Here is a 15,764-nt window from a genome sequence, read left to right as displayed (position 1 = left end):
TGCCAAGGAGAGCCTGTGTCCTCAACAGGGAGCACTTCACTCATGATCTCTCTTTTTAGCATTGAGATTGGAGAAGCTGATTACTAAATATATTTCATCTTGCCCCATAGGCTGATTTGCTTGTGTTCTTTTCATTGCGTTATTTTTTATCCCTTCAGCATCACATTCACATCAGATTGTTTGTTTTCACTAGTTGACACATCTTTGCAAGCAAAGTAATTACTATTTGTTATCATGTGTTTTGGGGAATTAACCGTGTAGGAAAGATGGGTTTAAGAACGGATAGTTTGGCTGCTTGAAAATCCTCTGCCTAAATAGCACAGTTTTAAGATTTTTCTTAATTTAATTTCTCTGCACTTTCAGGACACTAAAGGAACACCAGCCCTGGTCATCCCCCAAGGGGTCAGACAGACACCTGGCTGCCAGTTACCCAACAGTGGGACAGATCAGCCCTCGCACCCGGAAATCCATGAGCTTGGACATGGGGCAGCCTTCACAAGCCAACACTAAAAAGCTTCTAGGTTATTAACATAACTAATTTATTGATCTGTCTACAGAATACCCTGGGAAGCGTTACTGGAGGAAAAATTGGTTTTGTATTAGTTCTGGCTTTAAGGGCTTATTCCTGATGAAGAGGAATAAATGCAGTTTCTGCAAAATGCAAATTTCAGGGCACTGGACAGTTAAAGAGGACTCAGTTCTTTTGGTAACGAAGGGGGGGAGTGAGAGCAATGCTCAAAATGTGCATGTTGAAGTGGAGAAAAAAGGATATTCCAGATCCTGAAGGTGCCTAGTGCCAGTTTTGTGCTCCCAGCCCTTTCCAGCAAACCCAGGAAGTGGATTTTTAGCTTCTCCACTGAGTGCTCTGGTTGAGGCTGGAGGAGATGGTCCCAGAACATGGTAGATGTGTGTAAACAATCTGATTTGTACTCATGGCTTCTCAGTGCATCATGTTTACAACAAACTCGTGTATCAGAGGAACAAGCTGAGTTGCTTTGCAGAACTTGTGGAAGCCCTTTGGCATTACACAGGTGGAAGAACAGGGGCATTTCCTTCATTCCAGCCCTTTCCTGCTTCCTTTTCAGTAACCCCGTCCTGGCATGTGTATTCTGTGTGGGGGCCAGGACTCCATGGCATGCCCCTCTGACTAATTGCATGCTCCCTTCTGTGTATTGTGAAGCACTCTGGAAGCTGTGATGGAGAGCGGCATGGTGTGATCGTATTTTCTGTCCCATCCCTGAAAATGGTGAAAAGGTCCACAGATTCCTGTCAACACATGGTAGATAGGGGAGTAGCTTGGCCAGAAAATCAGAAGAAGTTAGAGTATGGATTTAGGTTTAATGTTTTTAATTGCTTGATAAATTGTTTTTAGGTACAAGGAAAAGTTTTGACCATTTGATATCGGACACAAAGGCTCCTAAAAGGCAAGACATGGAATCTGGAATCACAACGCCTCCCAAAATGAGGAGAGTAGCCGAAAATGATTATGAAATGGGTGAGACACAGGACTAACATTTTAAGAATAATACTAATTATAAACACTTTGTATATCTATACAAAGGACAATTTCTAAATTCAGTGTTTACTTACCAAGGTTACTCCAAGGTAAGGGAGAAGCACCTTTCTTAGCAATGGCTTCTGCAGGGTGCAGCCTTCATATCTCTGGCAGCTGCACTGGAGCTGCTGAGTTTACAGATACAGAATCAGGGGCAGCTCTAAAGGACTGCATATAGGAGTACAATGAAATAAATAGCATTTGGCCTTCTATAAGTTAATAAGCCCCAGCTGCAAATTCCTGCAGGAGATGGAACGTGAGCTAATGCCTGGAATGCCTCTCTTCATCTTCTCCCCCATCTGCTTCCTGTGCCCTCACCCCCAATTGCAATGCAAGACCAGGGTTCTTCTCTTGTATCTGCCTGACCCTAAATTTGGTACTTACACCCCTGGGCCTGTATTTCACTGAAGAGAAAATTGGGGTTTTTGTTTGCCATCTGATAACACATCCCATGTAGTGGTCCAGTGCTGCCGCACTGCAGCGCAGTCGTTGCTTTGACCTCTGTGACAAGGCCGGTGGACTCTGAGGTTTGCACATGACTGACTCCGGTGTGCAGAACCTGACTCTGTCTTGCTTTGGGTTTATTTTGCTCTGGATGAGTTGCTCTTTTTTATCTGGCAGAAACCCAGAGAATATCACCACAGCAACACCCGCACCTCCGGAAAGTTTCCGTTTCCGAGTCAAACGTCCTCCTGGATGAAGAAGTTCTGACTGATCCAAAAATTCAAGCACTGCTGCTTACAGTTCTTGTAAGCTTTCTTCTGTGTGTTGTCTGCTATTTTCTTTTATGTCCTTTTATCTCCCAGCAAAACAAACATGCTCCTTGAGTTTTTCCTGGCTGAGTTTATGACAAACTATTTTGTATAATAAAAGGTTATTAATACATTATAGTTTAAAAGAAATTAGCATTATTGGAATCCTAGGATAATTCAATTTAAAAGCCATTAACTAGTAATAGAGGTGCAGTCTGATAGCACTTTCTTCAGCTGTACCCCTGCAGTTCCCACTCCAGCTACGGTTCAGAAAGACTCAGTTGTGTAAAAAACTGATGAGATACATTTATTGGCAAAATACAAATTGTTGCAAACTGGTTCTGTTGTTTCTCAACAGAGACATAAAATCAATCTTTTCTAACACTGCTTTCTGGTAGTCAGAAATCTTGAACCCTTTAGGCAAAGGCTGTAACCACCCAGGTGCACTAATGGCTCCTTCCCTGCCAGGCCACGCTGGTGAAATACACCACAGACGAGTTCGACCAGCGCATCCTCTACGAGTATTTAGCAGAAGCCAGCGTTGTCTTCCCAAAGGTCTTTCCTGTTGTGTGAGTACCTGAAGTTCTGGTTTCAATAACTCTGTACCTGGCTTTTCTTTAGAGATCTCTGGTCCAGGACAAGCATCTACAAGGCACTTGGTTGTGTGGAGGTTACAGGCTGCAGTCTGTCCATGCTGGTTGATTTTAATTTGTGCCCCAGGTGTTTCAAATCTGATTTAAAGCCTAGGTGCTCTTTGGTTGTTTCTTTAGACACCTGCTGTAGTTTTGCTGGAGTGAATATGTGTAAAGGAAACCCAGCTGTCAGAAATTAAGGTGAGCAGGTGTTCACAAACTGACCTGAGCACATTGTTAGAGTCCTCATGGAACAGAGGTGGGAATTGTGTTCTGAAATCACTGCAGAGGGAGGGAGGGAAAATCCCAGCTGAACTGCTTCTTGCTAAAGTCAGTTTGGAACTGCAGGTTTCTTTTATTTAATGACCAAAAACTAAGCCACTTTTCCTTTCTTCAGGCATAATTTATTGGATTCCAAGATCAATACCCTTTTATCGCTGTGCCAGGATCCAAACTTGTTGAATCCAATTCATGGGATTGTGCAGAGTGTTGTCTACCATGAGGAGTCTCCACCCCAATACCAAACATCCTATCTGCAGAGTAAATATTTTTCCTTTATTTAAAAAATGTGCTGTACTGGGAGCACTCTGTTCTGTCAGGTGAGAGCTGGGCTTTCATGGTGGTGTTCCATTTGTTGTTGCAGGTTTTGGATTTAATGGGCTGTGGAGGTTTGCTGGCCCCTTCTCCAAGGTAAGAGCTCTCTGGGGTCTGGGCTGTTTGGCCTTTCTGGGCATGTTGGTGCTGCAGCAAAGATGCTCATAAGGAGCATCATTCTCTTATGAGTGAGCAGAGAGCATCAGGGGCACCAGCAGGGCTCAAACCAGCCCTGGGCCTGCAGCAGGTGCTGTGATAGACAAGTTACCAATGTGGAGTAAAAGCAGCCAGGTGTGTGAGTGCAGCTTTTCCTGCTCCCAGGATCAGTTCATTACATGTATCTGACAGGGTAGGGGGTTAATTTGATAAGAGTGATGATTCCACGAGGCTAAATTTTGTGTTGGAGCAGAGCCAGTGGAGCAGTGCCCATGTGTCCAACCATCCCAAGGGAGGTGGCCCAGGTGTGGGGCTGGGGCAGGGGCTCTGCAGCCCCTTTTCCTGCCCCTGGGTTCCCACACACCGAGATCACACTGACACCTGATCTGCAGTGTGTACATTCAGATTGGTCTGGACAAGGCCACAAATCAGTTTTTACAGATACATCAAATACTCCTGAAAATTTGCAGGCAAAACAGTCAGACTTGAGAGTGAACTCTGGGGCAAAGCTCAAACTGACAGGAAAGTACAAAGGAAAGAACAATCTATTTTTCCCCCCATCTCCCACAGCAAACCCAAATCCCAGACTATGCTGAGCTCATAGTGAAGTTCCTTGATGCCTTGATTGACACATATTTGCCTGGAATTGATGAGGAAACCAGTGAAGAATCTCTCCTGACCCCCACCTCTCCGTATCCTCCAGCGGTGCAGAGCCAGCTCAGCATCACTGCAAACCTCAACCTCTCCAACTCCATGACCTCACTTGCCACTTCCCAGCACTCCCCAGGTCAGTGCCTGTTCTGGTACCATCTGAGTGGGGGAAATGGGGGAATTTCCTGGTTTAGGAGTCTCATTGGCTCTTTGGATGTGTTTATGTGTCAACATTGGTGCATTGTGGAGTCAAATGAATATTAAATTGTTCCTGAGCTGTTGCCCTGTTGATTCAGATCCTGGATTTTATCCAGCACAAAAATTGTTTCCCACGTCACTCCATGTGAAGGGAAGAGAATTAAGGGCATCAGAACAGCAGCACCTGTATGTGGAACATGTGCCCTGCAGGGGATCCCTGGCTCACAGGCACCGGGATGGTTTGTTCAGGGTGCAGAGGAGCAGCAGGAGTAAGGCAGGGCTGTTGGAATGGTTTGAGAACAGGACTTTTCTTTGGGGACATACCTTGCTGTCAGTGTGGAAGGACATTCTGGGCAGTATCTTTCCATTTGGAACACAGCATCGGTGGCAGCTCCAGCAGTTCGTTTCCAAGGATGAGGTGATGGTGCAGGATTGGGCTCTCTGCAAGGGAAAGAAGCATTTTGCTCTGTAAATGTCCTCCTTCCTTCTGCCCCACTTTCCATTCCCTCTTCCTTTACAAGCTGAGAGGAAGGAATTAATCCAACTTGTCAAACATTCCTTCCAAGTGCTGTGCAAACAGATGGCTTTTGTCAAAGGCTGGTTAAGAGTCTCCACAAACAGAGTTGGGAACTAGGGAACTTGTTCAGGTTAATAGTGAGTCTGAAACAACACACTGCTGGCACTCTGAGCACTGTTTGCTTGGAAATTAAATTTAAAACACCAGTGTGAAGGCCACGTGTTCAGCAGCACTCAGTTAAATGAAACATTTTCAGCCAAGTGAGTTTTTTTATTATGGCTGCAAATACTAAGTTGCAGATACATGAAAAATTCATTTCTTGCATCTGGAAACAACTATGCAGGATCATTGTTTATAAATATTCTGTCTGTCACCATCTCTGTTCCTTTCCCTCCCCTTCCCTGTCTCATGGACATTATTCACTTACGTTTATTTCTTTCATTCTGTGTCTGTGAAGCTTCTCTGCCTTGCTCTAAGTCTGCAGTTTTCATGCAGCTGCCTCATCCAGGTACTCTCTTCTTTCATCATATTTGCACGAAATGCTGCTTGAGCTGCGTTAGGGCCGGGCTGTGGCATGAGGAGCAGTTTCTGACACGGGAATGGCTTCAGCAAGTGCTAAGCTGGTGCATTTCTTGGGGAATGCCAATAATACCTGGTGGTAGAGCAGACAAAGTCACCCACAGCCTGGAGAATAAATCTGGTAACAAGATGAATGCTTAATATGGAAATCACTCTGCTGCACGTGTGAAGCTAAAATGAACTGTTTGGTGTGAGCTCTTTAGATTCACCAGGACTCAGCTCTGACTGCAGGGACACACGGGCAAAGAGACACGAGTTTGGACTAAACTGCAGCAGACAGTGGGGCAGTAAACCAGGAGCTGCACACTTCTGCATTTCTGCTTTGTGTGGAGAAGTAAGAGAAAGCTGCAGAAGAGGGTTTTTTTGCTCATGCCCCTCATGTCCTCAGCATAGTTTGGGAGTTTTGTGCTGCCACTCACACAAGGAGAGGAAGGTGCAGCCTCTGGCTGGAGCCCTCACATTGTCCCTGTGCTGAGTGTGGAGGGTGTTCTTTGTTCTCACTAATGCCAACACCATTTCTTGCACATAATTGTGGATATGTCACTTACAATAACAGAACTTTGTTCTAACTTTTCTATTTGCTGTCAGACATCCTAATTTTTGCTGCTGATTGTAGTTGTATCCTCTTGCATAAAACCACCCGTCCTGCTCTTCACTGCTGGTGCTGCACCTGTCCCATGGGTGTGAGGTGTTGGTGAGCACTCACCAGACAGACTCAGTGTGGCAGCTACATGGAGAGGCTGCTGCAGGGGTTAACTCACAGCAGTGTCAGCGTAAAGAGCAACAATTGCTCAGGAGCACGTCTGCACTAAGCCCAGCTCTGGGCTGTTGGGTCTGCAGTGACAGTGCCCAAAGCCACTGCTGAGGGCTCTAACGCCAGGCATTGGGTGGTGGTGTCGTGCCAGCGTGGGGTCTTCACTAAAGCACTTCAGTTTTGTGGTTTGTTTGATGGGAGACTTTTAGCAAAGCGTAACAGAGTTTTGCTCTGCAGGACAAGTTCTCAGAAGGGTCTAATAAGTTTGTGGGCACAAACCTGTCTGGAGCCATTCTCATCCTGGCCCCCACAAGCCTCTTCCTGCCACTGGTGGGGCTGAACTCAGCACAGTTCTCATGAAGAGTCCTGACCTCAGTTTCTCTGTGCCTGTGTCCTGTCAAGACCCTCCTTAGGAAACTGTTTCTTTACTCATTAAGAGTCAGTTTGGTCGTTTGTTTTGCGTTTTCCTCCTTCACTTAAGCAGACTTGTTTCCAGCAGGACAGCCAAGTTTTCTTGGTTTTACCCTCCCTTTGCCCTCTGCCAGCCCCACAGGCTGGAGGGCAGGAGCGAGCGGCTCTGCAGCCCTTACCTGCCACAAATCGTATTTGATTCTTTCTAAACTCTTCCCGGGGGTGGCGGGCGCAGCTGGGCAGGGCCGAGCCTTCGTGGGGACCCGCCGCTCCGGGATCCCCGCGGCCGAGCGGGCCGGGCGGCTCGGGGCAGCGGGGCTCAGCGCAGCGCTTGTGTCTCCGCAGGGATCGACAAGGAGAACGTGGAGCTCTCGCCCACCGCCGGCCACGCCAACAGCGGGAGGATGCGCCACGGCTCCGCCAGCCAAGTGCAGAAGCAGCGAAGCGCCGGCAGCTTCAAGCGTCACAGCATCAAAAAGATCGTGTGATTGTCGCTTTTTAATTTTATTTTTTATTTTTGGACCTGACTGACACGCGCGGCCCCTCGCGAAGGGCCCTCCACCGGGTGTGATGCTGCACTTGACCTGTACAGTTCCCATCCCGTCAGTCAGCCGCGTTGCCAGATGATCAACTCCTGACCCACTGCCTGAGTTAACGCCTTCATTGCCCCGTGCTCGGTTCCAGCCGGTGTTCAGAACCACGCGTGTGCCCCGGGGGAGGTTGGAGTTCTGTAGCGCTGCAGAGCCGCGTCCTGTTCGAATCCAAAGCCATTCCCCAGCCCCGCCGTGTCTGCTCTGGCCTCAGGTGTTCCTGCTAAGGGAAGTGTTGATCCTTAACCCTGTTTGCACGCCTCAAGGTAGTAGTGGCTTCCTGAGCCGGGGAAGTTTCTCTAACCCTGGTTTTAATCCAAACCTGTAAGATTTTAGCTGTATACTTTTTTTTTACCACACTGAGAAGAAGTTCATGATAGCTGCAGTACAAGGAGCTTAACAGAAGTGGTGGATTAGGTTAAATTTCAGGTAATTAGCAATAAAGGGGAGAGGAAAAGGAGGCTACAGGAGTCCCTCATTCCCCAGACCAAGCTTCACACAGTTGGACTGTACATGGACCAGACTGGACAAACTGGCTCTTTTCCCAAAGCTTTTTTTTTTTTTTTTTTTTTGGCTGTACTTTATCTTCCCTGAGGAAGTTGTACAGGGGAAAATCCCTGGGAACCGAGCCTCAAGTTGTCATTGTAGCACCTGCTTTAGTTCTGCCCTTCCCAACAGTGCGCACCTTCATGAGCTCCTGGCAGAATATCCAGTGGGGAATGGAGGGAAAATGGGATGGATTCCTTCCCAGCTCTGGGGGATAGTGTGTGGCAAAGCTGCCCCTGTGCTGCCCAAGCACGGACAGAAACAGCCACGTCTGCTCAAGGTACATGAATTTAAATTAACTGACACTGTGTCCAATCCCAGGGAGGTCTGGCGGTGGCGCAGTCCCCTCCGGGGGTGGGTTCAGGGCTCCTGCGGGGCTTACACAAACCTGAGGCTGCCGTCACTGTCAGGGCTGCGGATGGGCAGTGCCACCGGCTGCCGAGGGAGCAGCCGGTGCCGGTGCAGCCGCGGGTCCCGGTGCCGGTCCCGCTGTGGGTGCCAGTGCTCCGCGGGCACGTGCGGGGTGTCTGAGTCGGGGCGAGCTGGAGCTGGCAGGGGCTGTGTCCCTGGGGGCTCACACAGATCCTGCTGTGAAACAGATCCGCTTCCCAGTTTCAGATCCCTCTGCTGTGGTAGGAATTAACAATCCTTCAGTGGCTTTAAAGGAAAAAAAAAATATATCTATTAGGTAAAAGCCAGTCCTCCAGTGCAATCGTTAGTGGCTTTCAGTAAATCAAACTCCACAGCTAAATTATTAGAGAATGGTACAATTAAGGGTTCCAATTTATTGCTATAGCACATAATTCCCATGTATCCACACAGTAACAATGTAACATTTATGTAAATAAAAATACCTTTATTGTATTGATTCATAAAATAACAATTTCTTTAATTTGTTTACAGTCCTGGAAAAACTATGAACACAAACTTCATATGCAAGTAGTTTGCCAAAACAAGAGGAAAACTTAGAATTAGCAGTCATGGAATAAACAGGCTAGAAAGATGAAGTGGTGCAATTAACCAAATCCCCTCACTCGGGTGGTGCAGGCGCCAGGACAGGAACGTGGTCACTGGTGACACAGAGTGGGTCTAAACAGGGCCATGAGGCTGAGCTGGGCTCAGGGACAGAGCAGGGGCTCAAGCCTTGGGTTTGGGGTCCCCAGGGTAGAAGAAACCATTGTCATCTCACAACTCGGATTGTGAGGAGCCACCCCTGGTGTCACTGGGGTTTGCACTGGGTTGTGCCCAGTCGAGCTGGTTCCAGCCCTTCCCGTTTTGCTGAGGACAAGGAATTGTAGAAGCCTGAGGATTTGTACGTAGGAGGAAAACAATCTCTTGTAAAGGTGGTGTGCTGTTTTCAGTTGTTTCTCATATGAGCAGGTCTCCTGCAAACAGGAACAGTAATTCCAGAGGAACTACCTGACTGATTTTGTTTGGGCAGAGAGCAAGCCCTTCACTGTTCTACATCGCCCATGTCAGAAGTGTCCCTCCATCAGAACTGCTGTGTTCCCTGCAGCACAGAGATGTGGGAGCAGAGGGGACAGGGATGAAAGTCACCTTCCCTGTGAGAACTACTCCAGGCTCTCAGTCCCAGCTGAAAAAAAATGGTCTCTTCATAAAGTCAGTGAACAAAACTGAATTTCCTTTTTCCTGGAAGGAATTGGTTGGAGTTTTTCCCTGTATGAGAGGTTTGGTGAGAGGGCCTGGATTCTGGCAGGGCAGACACCTGTGTCAGGTAATGGGTGAATTGGGGTGTAAGGTCTGCTGATGGCCAAGGTTTAATTTGGGATCGTGTGTGCCCTGATAGACAGGAATGTTGTCTCCTAGTACTGGTGCTTGGGAAGCTTGTGCTTGGCTCCCAGGGAACCATGGCCTTTGTGTAATGATTAAACTCCCATCAGTAATTAGTTGTTGAGTGCCTTACTGTCACTACATCGCTCTCCTGCTCCCTCCAGCAGCCGCTGCTGGGATTTGCCTCTTTTTCTTTCTCACATCCTCATTCCTTTGTTCTTTCCCTGTTTGAGCACTCTCCATCCCATTCCATCCCTGGGAGCTCTGCTCCCATCCTGGGCTGCTGCATCCTTTCACCACCTGCTGCTCTGTTCTCTGGTGACCAGCAGGTTGTCGCTGGTGACGGTGTGGGCGCGAGCCCTGACCCGACATGCAGGAGCCCCATCCCAGGGTCCCCAGTGCCACTGCGCTCCGGGCAACCCGCGGGCCACTGGCAGTGGCTGCTGCTCCAGGCTCTGCTGCTCCAGGCTCTGCTGCTCCAGGCTCTGCTGCTCCAGGCTCTGCTGCAGGGCTGGAGCTGCAGCCCCAGAGTCCCTGTGCTCTGACATGAAAACTTAAAATTCTGAAAAATCTGATTGGAACACGTGGACCATGTAACACCCTCCCGGGGAGCGTGTGTGACCCCCTGGCTCAGAGCCCGTTCCCTGCCCCACACTGACCACAGCTCAGTACTGTAAAGACAATTAACATTCTGTTTGTGTTTGTATTTTCCCTGACTTAAAGATAACTCAGTAGTATTTGAATAGTGCATAACCTACCTGTAATGATGCCGATGTTTCTGCTTTACTGTGCATGAGGTTTCCCAGGACAGGGAACATTTCACTGAGTCTCGTGGGCTGAGCCCCTGCTGCGTGCCAGGGCTGGCTCTGACCCGGGCTGTAGGTTTTAGGGCTTTTTCTGTTTCATTCTAAGGTTAATTTTTTCCAAAGTCACAAAGCACGTCCTATTGTTATGCAACAAACCACAGACAGTCACTCAGAGTGTTGGTCCCACCTTTTTTTTTATGCAGTATATTCACCTGTAAATAGTTTTTGTGTAAAATTTGACAGAAAAGTATATTTACTACACTGTAAATACATGTGACAATATATTGTATTATTTTGCTTTTTTTGTAAAGCAGTTAGTTGCTGTATATGTATAACATACAAATTTGATTATTCTAGTGTTAGTAACTGTTAACTACTCCTCCCTCCTGCTGGTGCATTCCATCATTTAAACCAGAAGCTGTGTCCGACACACTCACCCTGCGTATGATCTCACTGCTTCCATCCAGCCTCGGCTTCCCAAGGCTTTCTGTGACCCCAGTCCTGGTCGTGCTGTCAAACCCAGGGTGTGAGCCTGGAGAGCCCGCTGGTCCCAGCCACAGGCCGTGGGAGCTGTGGGTCAGAATGGTGGAAACCTGGTTTCAGATGATTATTGTTCACCCCATTCTCCCCTCATGTATGTACTTCCCCCTTTTTTTTTGAAGTAAAATGTAAATTCAACCTGCTCCCAGTTGTGCGAAGGTCATTCTGGGGGCTGCAGGGTGAAGGTGGTGGACGCTGATGTCCTCTCTCTGTTGAAACAAGTTTGGGTGGGTTCTTTGGAGCTGAACTAAGGGATCCAGCCCAGTTACAGAGCCCAACACCCCACTTTTTCTGGGGAAAATTAAGATTCCAGTTAAAATCCAGTGTCTGGGGTTTGTCTTCCCAGACTGGTGCTGCTCTGGGTGTGGGATCCTGCACAAATCTGAGATTGCCTGCGGTGACTGAAGAAGAATGCCCATTGTCATGAATTTCATGTCACTTCAATAAGATTATCATAACTGAATAATAAATCAGAATATTTCTTTTTAAAATGTAAATTTAATATTGTAATAAAACAGCTGCTTGGTCTTTAAAGAACAATTCAGTATAATTTGTCTATTTGAGCTTTTTTTGCCTAGAAGCTTGAGGTTTCAGCTGTCAGGCAACTTCTCTGACAAATGATTAATCACATCTATTTTTCTTTTAGGGGGATACATTACTTCCCCATTAAAAGTGTATAAGTACTTATATTCTGACTTTGTGAATCGTAAAAGGATGTAAAGACACATTAAAACGTGACTGCATTGACTTCTTCTGAGACATCTTATTGTTCCTGCACACTGAACAGACAGACCTACAGACACCTGGACAGGTGATTCCTGTTGTGCTCTTGGTGCCAGCTGGGGCTGCACGAGTGAAAGAGCAGCAGTGTGTGAACTGTTAAACTTCATTTTCTTTACTTCAGAGGAAATGTTCTGAGTTGGACCTGGAGTGGGATCCAGGCAGGAGCCAGCTCCTGAGCAGCACCTGCTCAATCACTGCTGTCAAAAACATTCCTAAAGTTCCTCTTTTGAACAGTGGAGCCTCCCGGCTACTTGAGATCACAAACACACTGTAGCCACAGGGATGGAATGAAAGGAGAGTTTTATTTTAGTTACAGATGCAGCTGGGAAAACTGTATTTAGGGGAAAATTGCACTGTTGGAGCAGGCAATTCTGTCTAAGGAAATAGCTTCAAAATCCCTGCCCAGCTGATGCTACTGAAATATTTTACAAAGGAAAATAATAAAGTAAAAATGCAGAACTTACTTGAACTTGGGGAATGAATTCTGTTCTGGAGCTAAAAACTGCACAAGGAGGAAAAGAAAATTGTTCATGGCCGAGCCCAGGACAGCTCAGAGCTGTTGGTGAAGGTGCCCCAGCACTGTCCCAGGTGAGATACCTGTTCCCTTAGGTCCTCTCATAGCACTTGGTCACTTATGCCATTACCAAATGTGTTCTACACGTCTGTCCTCCCCTTAGGCCCCTCGAAGGACAGGGGACAGAACACCTGAACTCAGACGGCTCAAATGGATGAGCCACCTGTGTCACAGAAGTGCCAAAGCCAACCTCCTGCAGCTGTGCAGTGCTGGGTCCCTCTCAGAGCAGGGAAGTGCCTGTCCCACTACCCGAGTTGGGATTTTCAGGTGTGAATCCTTTGTGCCTTGCAACAGGGGCTCTTCAGTTGGCTGCTCCTCTGGTTAACAAGCTCTCAAAGGAAAATCACTCCCAGGATTGTGTGGGTGGAAAGGGTACAAAAACAACTCTCATGATGTGACTTGTTCAAATAAGTATGGGTTTGTTCTTCAAAGGAATCATAAAAAAACCTCTGACGACGGGATCTTTTGGGATATTTAAATAACAGTACTATAAATAGCCAGGAGTAACTATATGCTCAAGAAAATCCCCCTGAACTATTAAATAGTTTAAGGTTTTTTTTTCTCATAGCATACTGTCCTTCAGACAAACTGGAAATATCTGTTCTGCTGCTTCCACCCCCAGTTAGGTACTGGGAGAGCAAGGTCTGCCCAGGAGAGCTGGCTGTGCAGCAAGACACAGTGCAAATGCTGAAGAGCTGCTCATCCAGCCCTCCTCCTCCTCCTTGGGCTGAGGACACGGGAGAATGAAACCACAAGAGGTTTCAGCAGTTCTGGTCCCCATTGGTGTCTGACACAAGCTCTGATTGTGACCTCGACAAATCCCTGAATGTTTTACCACCAGGCACTGTAAATGCTGGAATTGCCCAACACTAACAGCCGAGGGTGGTCGTCCGTTGGGAATTCGTAACGGACAAACTTCTGAGGTCCTCAGATTAGGGACATCAAAAGGGCAAAGTCTCAACACCAATGGATTTTTCCACTTCATGTGTGACACAATTTGTAGTTTTTAAGTGGATATTTAGTATTAATTCCCGACTGCTCTGAACAAAAAGATAGAGGCAAATCAGGAACTTTTCACTGAAAAATACACAAATCAGTGATTTAGGAAGGACAATCCTGCTCATGACTGTGGTTTCTCCAAGTTACTCATTTACACTCTCACATACCAACTGCCTGCTGCAGGCACGTGTCAATAAGCAATGGGCAGGTTTGACTTCAGCCAGCCTGGTCAGCAGCATTGAATCCCCCCTATGCCTGCAGGTTTGTGCAGCCTTAGCTGGTGCAGAGCGTGCTGCTCTCAGCCAGGTGAGCTCTGGGAACAGCAGTGGCTCTGCAGGATGAGCCCAGCGTGCTGCAAAGGGAGGAGGCTGACTGGGGTGACTGCCACATGAACAGGAAGCTCAGGCTTTCAAGCTCGAAGGAGGCTTGAAGTGCTTTCCTGCACTGCTGCAGCCACCACTGGATACTCCCAGGAACTGCTCTGGTTTATAACTCACTCTAGCTCGGCTGCTCCCTGCTCCTGCCCCAAAGCATGAACCACCTCTCCCTGGCCTACTGCTTCCCTCTGACTTTGCTGCTGAAGTTCCAAAAGATGAAAAAGCAGCTGAAGTTGTTCCACTGGGAAATCCTGAGTCACTTGTCCCCACAAAGACAGGTCCAGTGACAAACACAGAGCAGTCTCCTCAGAAGCCCTGAAGCAGCACAGCGTGCTGTGCCTTCTGACCCACCTGGCTGCATGGGAAGGAGCAGCACCCACGCCTGGCTCCTGCCACTCCGTGTGCTTCCACGCAACCCCGCTGGATTATTTGGAGAGGACACATCACTCCCAAACAACTCTTCCCACACAGACCCAGGGTGGATGCCAAACCCCTCCGGGTGTCACAGGAACACAGAATTTCCAGTGATGCCCCACAAAGGTCAGCACAGACTCTTCCCAAGACCTGGCTGCCGCTTGGGCTGCTCCTGCCACACCCTGAGACCTTTCCCTCTCTCACCAGCCTCCTCTGGAAATTCCCAGCCACCTTAGAAGAGCATCAATGATTTCCCAGTCTCCTCCAAGTGCCTTGCCCAGAGCTATCCTGGAACCAGCTGTCACACAGCCCACTGAGCGTGGCAGTGCCAGAACTGACCAGCCATGCTTCTCTACTGTGTATCACCCAAAACCTCAGAGCTTCCTTGGGACAGAGAAATCAGTTACACACTGGATCTTCTGCAAAGATGCCAAAAGCCCTGGGGAGAAATGTCACAAGTCTTACACAATAACATGAAAAGTCTCTATTAATTCCAGCTCGGTGCTGCTGCAGCTGAGCAATAACTTTGCCTGAACACAGATTTGCATTTCTCATTCTAGTTCAGCCTTGCAGTTCTAATCCATTGCTGTAGCTTCTGGCTAATATTTGCTCACTAATGTGTCACCACCAGCCAAACGTTTGTGTAAAACTCTGTCTAAAGCTCAGATTCACCTGCTTGCGTGTCTGCCTGTGTTAGCAGGCAATGAGGTGCTCTGGCTCCGGGGCCGAGCCCGAAGGTCCCGGCAGAACCCAGAGCCGGGCAGGCGGAGGGTGCTGCAGCGACCTTGAGCAGCAGTGACAGCAGCCATTCCCAGCGACTTTGCGGAGGTGCCCAAGGCCCGACCGGGGCACCCGGCAGAAACCCCGGGGCCAGGCAGGCAGCGGGGCCCCGCGGGGCTGTGGGAAACAAACCCCCGAGCAAACATCAGGGCAGCGGCCGGGAGAGGCCCGGGATGAGGGACACGGCGGGAGTGGGCCGGGCTGGGCCTCGGCGGCCCCGCAGGGCCTGTCTGCACCCGTCCTGCGACTACCGCGGGACAGGGAGGAGGGGAGGAAGGCGGCGCGTCCGGACTCTCCCCGAGCCTCGGCCACCCGAACGATCCCGGCCGGGCCCGCCCCGCACCGGCCGCGGGACCGATCCTGGCTCCAGAGCGATCGCGGCCCCGGAGCGATCCCGGCCCCGGAGCGATCGCGGCCCCGGAGCGATGCCGGCCCCGGGACGATCGCGGTTCCTGAACCATCCCGGCCCCGGGACGATCGCGGTTCCTGAACCATCCCAGCCCCGGGACGATCCCGGCCCGGGACGATCGCGGTTCCTGAACCACCCAGCCCCGGGACGATCCCGGCCCGGGACGATCCCGGTTCCTGAACCATCCCGGCCCGGGACGATCGCGGTTCCTGAACCATCCCAGCCCCGGGACGATCGTGGTTCCTGAACCATCCCGGCCCGGGACGATCGCGGTTCCTGAACCATCCCGGCCCCGGGACGATGCCGGCCCCGGGACGATCGCGGTTCCTGAACCATCCCGGCCCGGGACGATCGCG

The 15,764-nt window shown here is 49.1% G+C and overlaps 1 protein-coding gene and 1 long non-coding RNA gene across 3 annotated transcripts in view; one reads left to right on the top strand and one right to left on the bottom strand.

The window, feature by feature from the left end:
• NF1 (neurofibromin 1) overlaps positions 1-11,819 on the top strand; it is a 75,034-nt gene extending 63,215 nt beyond the window's left edge. For both annotated transcript variants that reach the window (XM_053961410.1, XM_053961409.1), the window contains 8 exons: positions 364-521; positions 1,373-1,495; positions 2,177-2,304; positions 2,776-2,876; positions 3,337-3,479; positions 3,583-3,629; positions 4,260-4,476; positions 7,145-11,819. In XM_053961410.1, the coding sequence (XP_053817385.1) occupies positions 364-521; positions 1,373-1,495; positions 2,177-2,304; positions 2,776-2,876; positions 3,337-3,479; positions 3,583-3,629; positions 4,260-4,476; positions 7,145-7,287 (1,060 nt within the window). In that variant the 3' untranslated portion in view covers positions 7,288-11,819. The remainder of the gene's footprint in view (positions 1-363; positions 522-1,372; positions 1,496-2,176; positions 2,305-2,775; positions 2,877-3,336; positions 3,480-3,582; positions 3,630-4,259; positions 4,477-7,144) is intronic.
• On the bottom strand, positions 11,016-14,885 carry LOC128798153 (uncharacterized). Its single transcript, XR_008434337.1, has 3 exons — positions 12,320-14,885; positions 11,212-11,281; positions 11,016-11,102 (listed from the first exon to the last, which is right to left on the bottom strand). It is a non-coding gene; the product is annotated as an uncharacterized LOC128798153 (long non-coding RNA).
• Positions 14,886-15,764: the final 879 nt, after the last annotated feature.

This window comes from Vidua chalybeata, chromosome 20 (genome assembly GCF_026979565.1).
Source record: "Vidua chalybeata isolate OUT-0048 chromosome 20, bVidCha1 merged haplotype, whole genome shotgun sequence".
In the NCBI taxonomy this organism is placed as follows: Eukaryota; Metazoa; Chordata; class Aves; order Passeriformes; family Viduidae; genus Vidua; species Vidua chalybeata.
The sequence above is the reverse complement of the archived record's forward strand: the minus strand, read 5'-3'. Positions and strand labels throughout refer to the sequence as shown.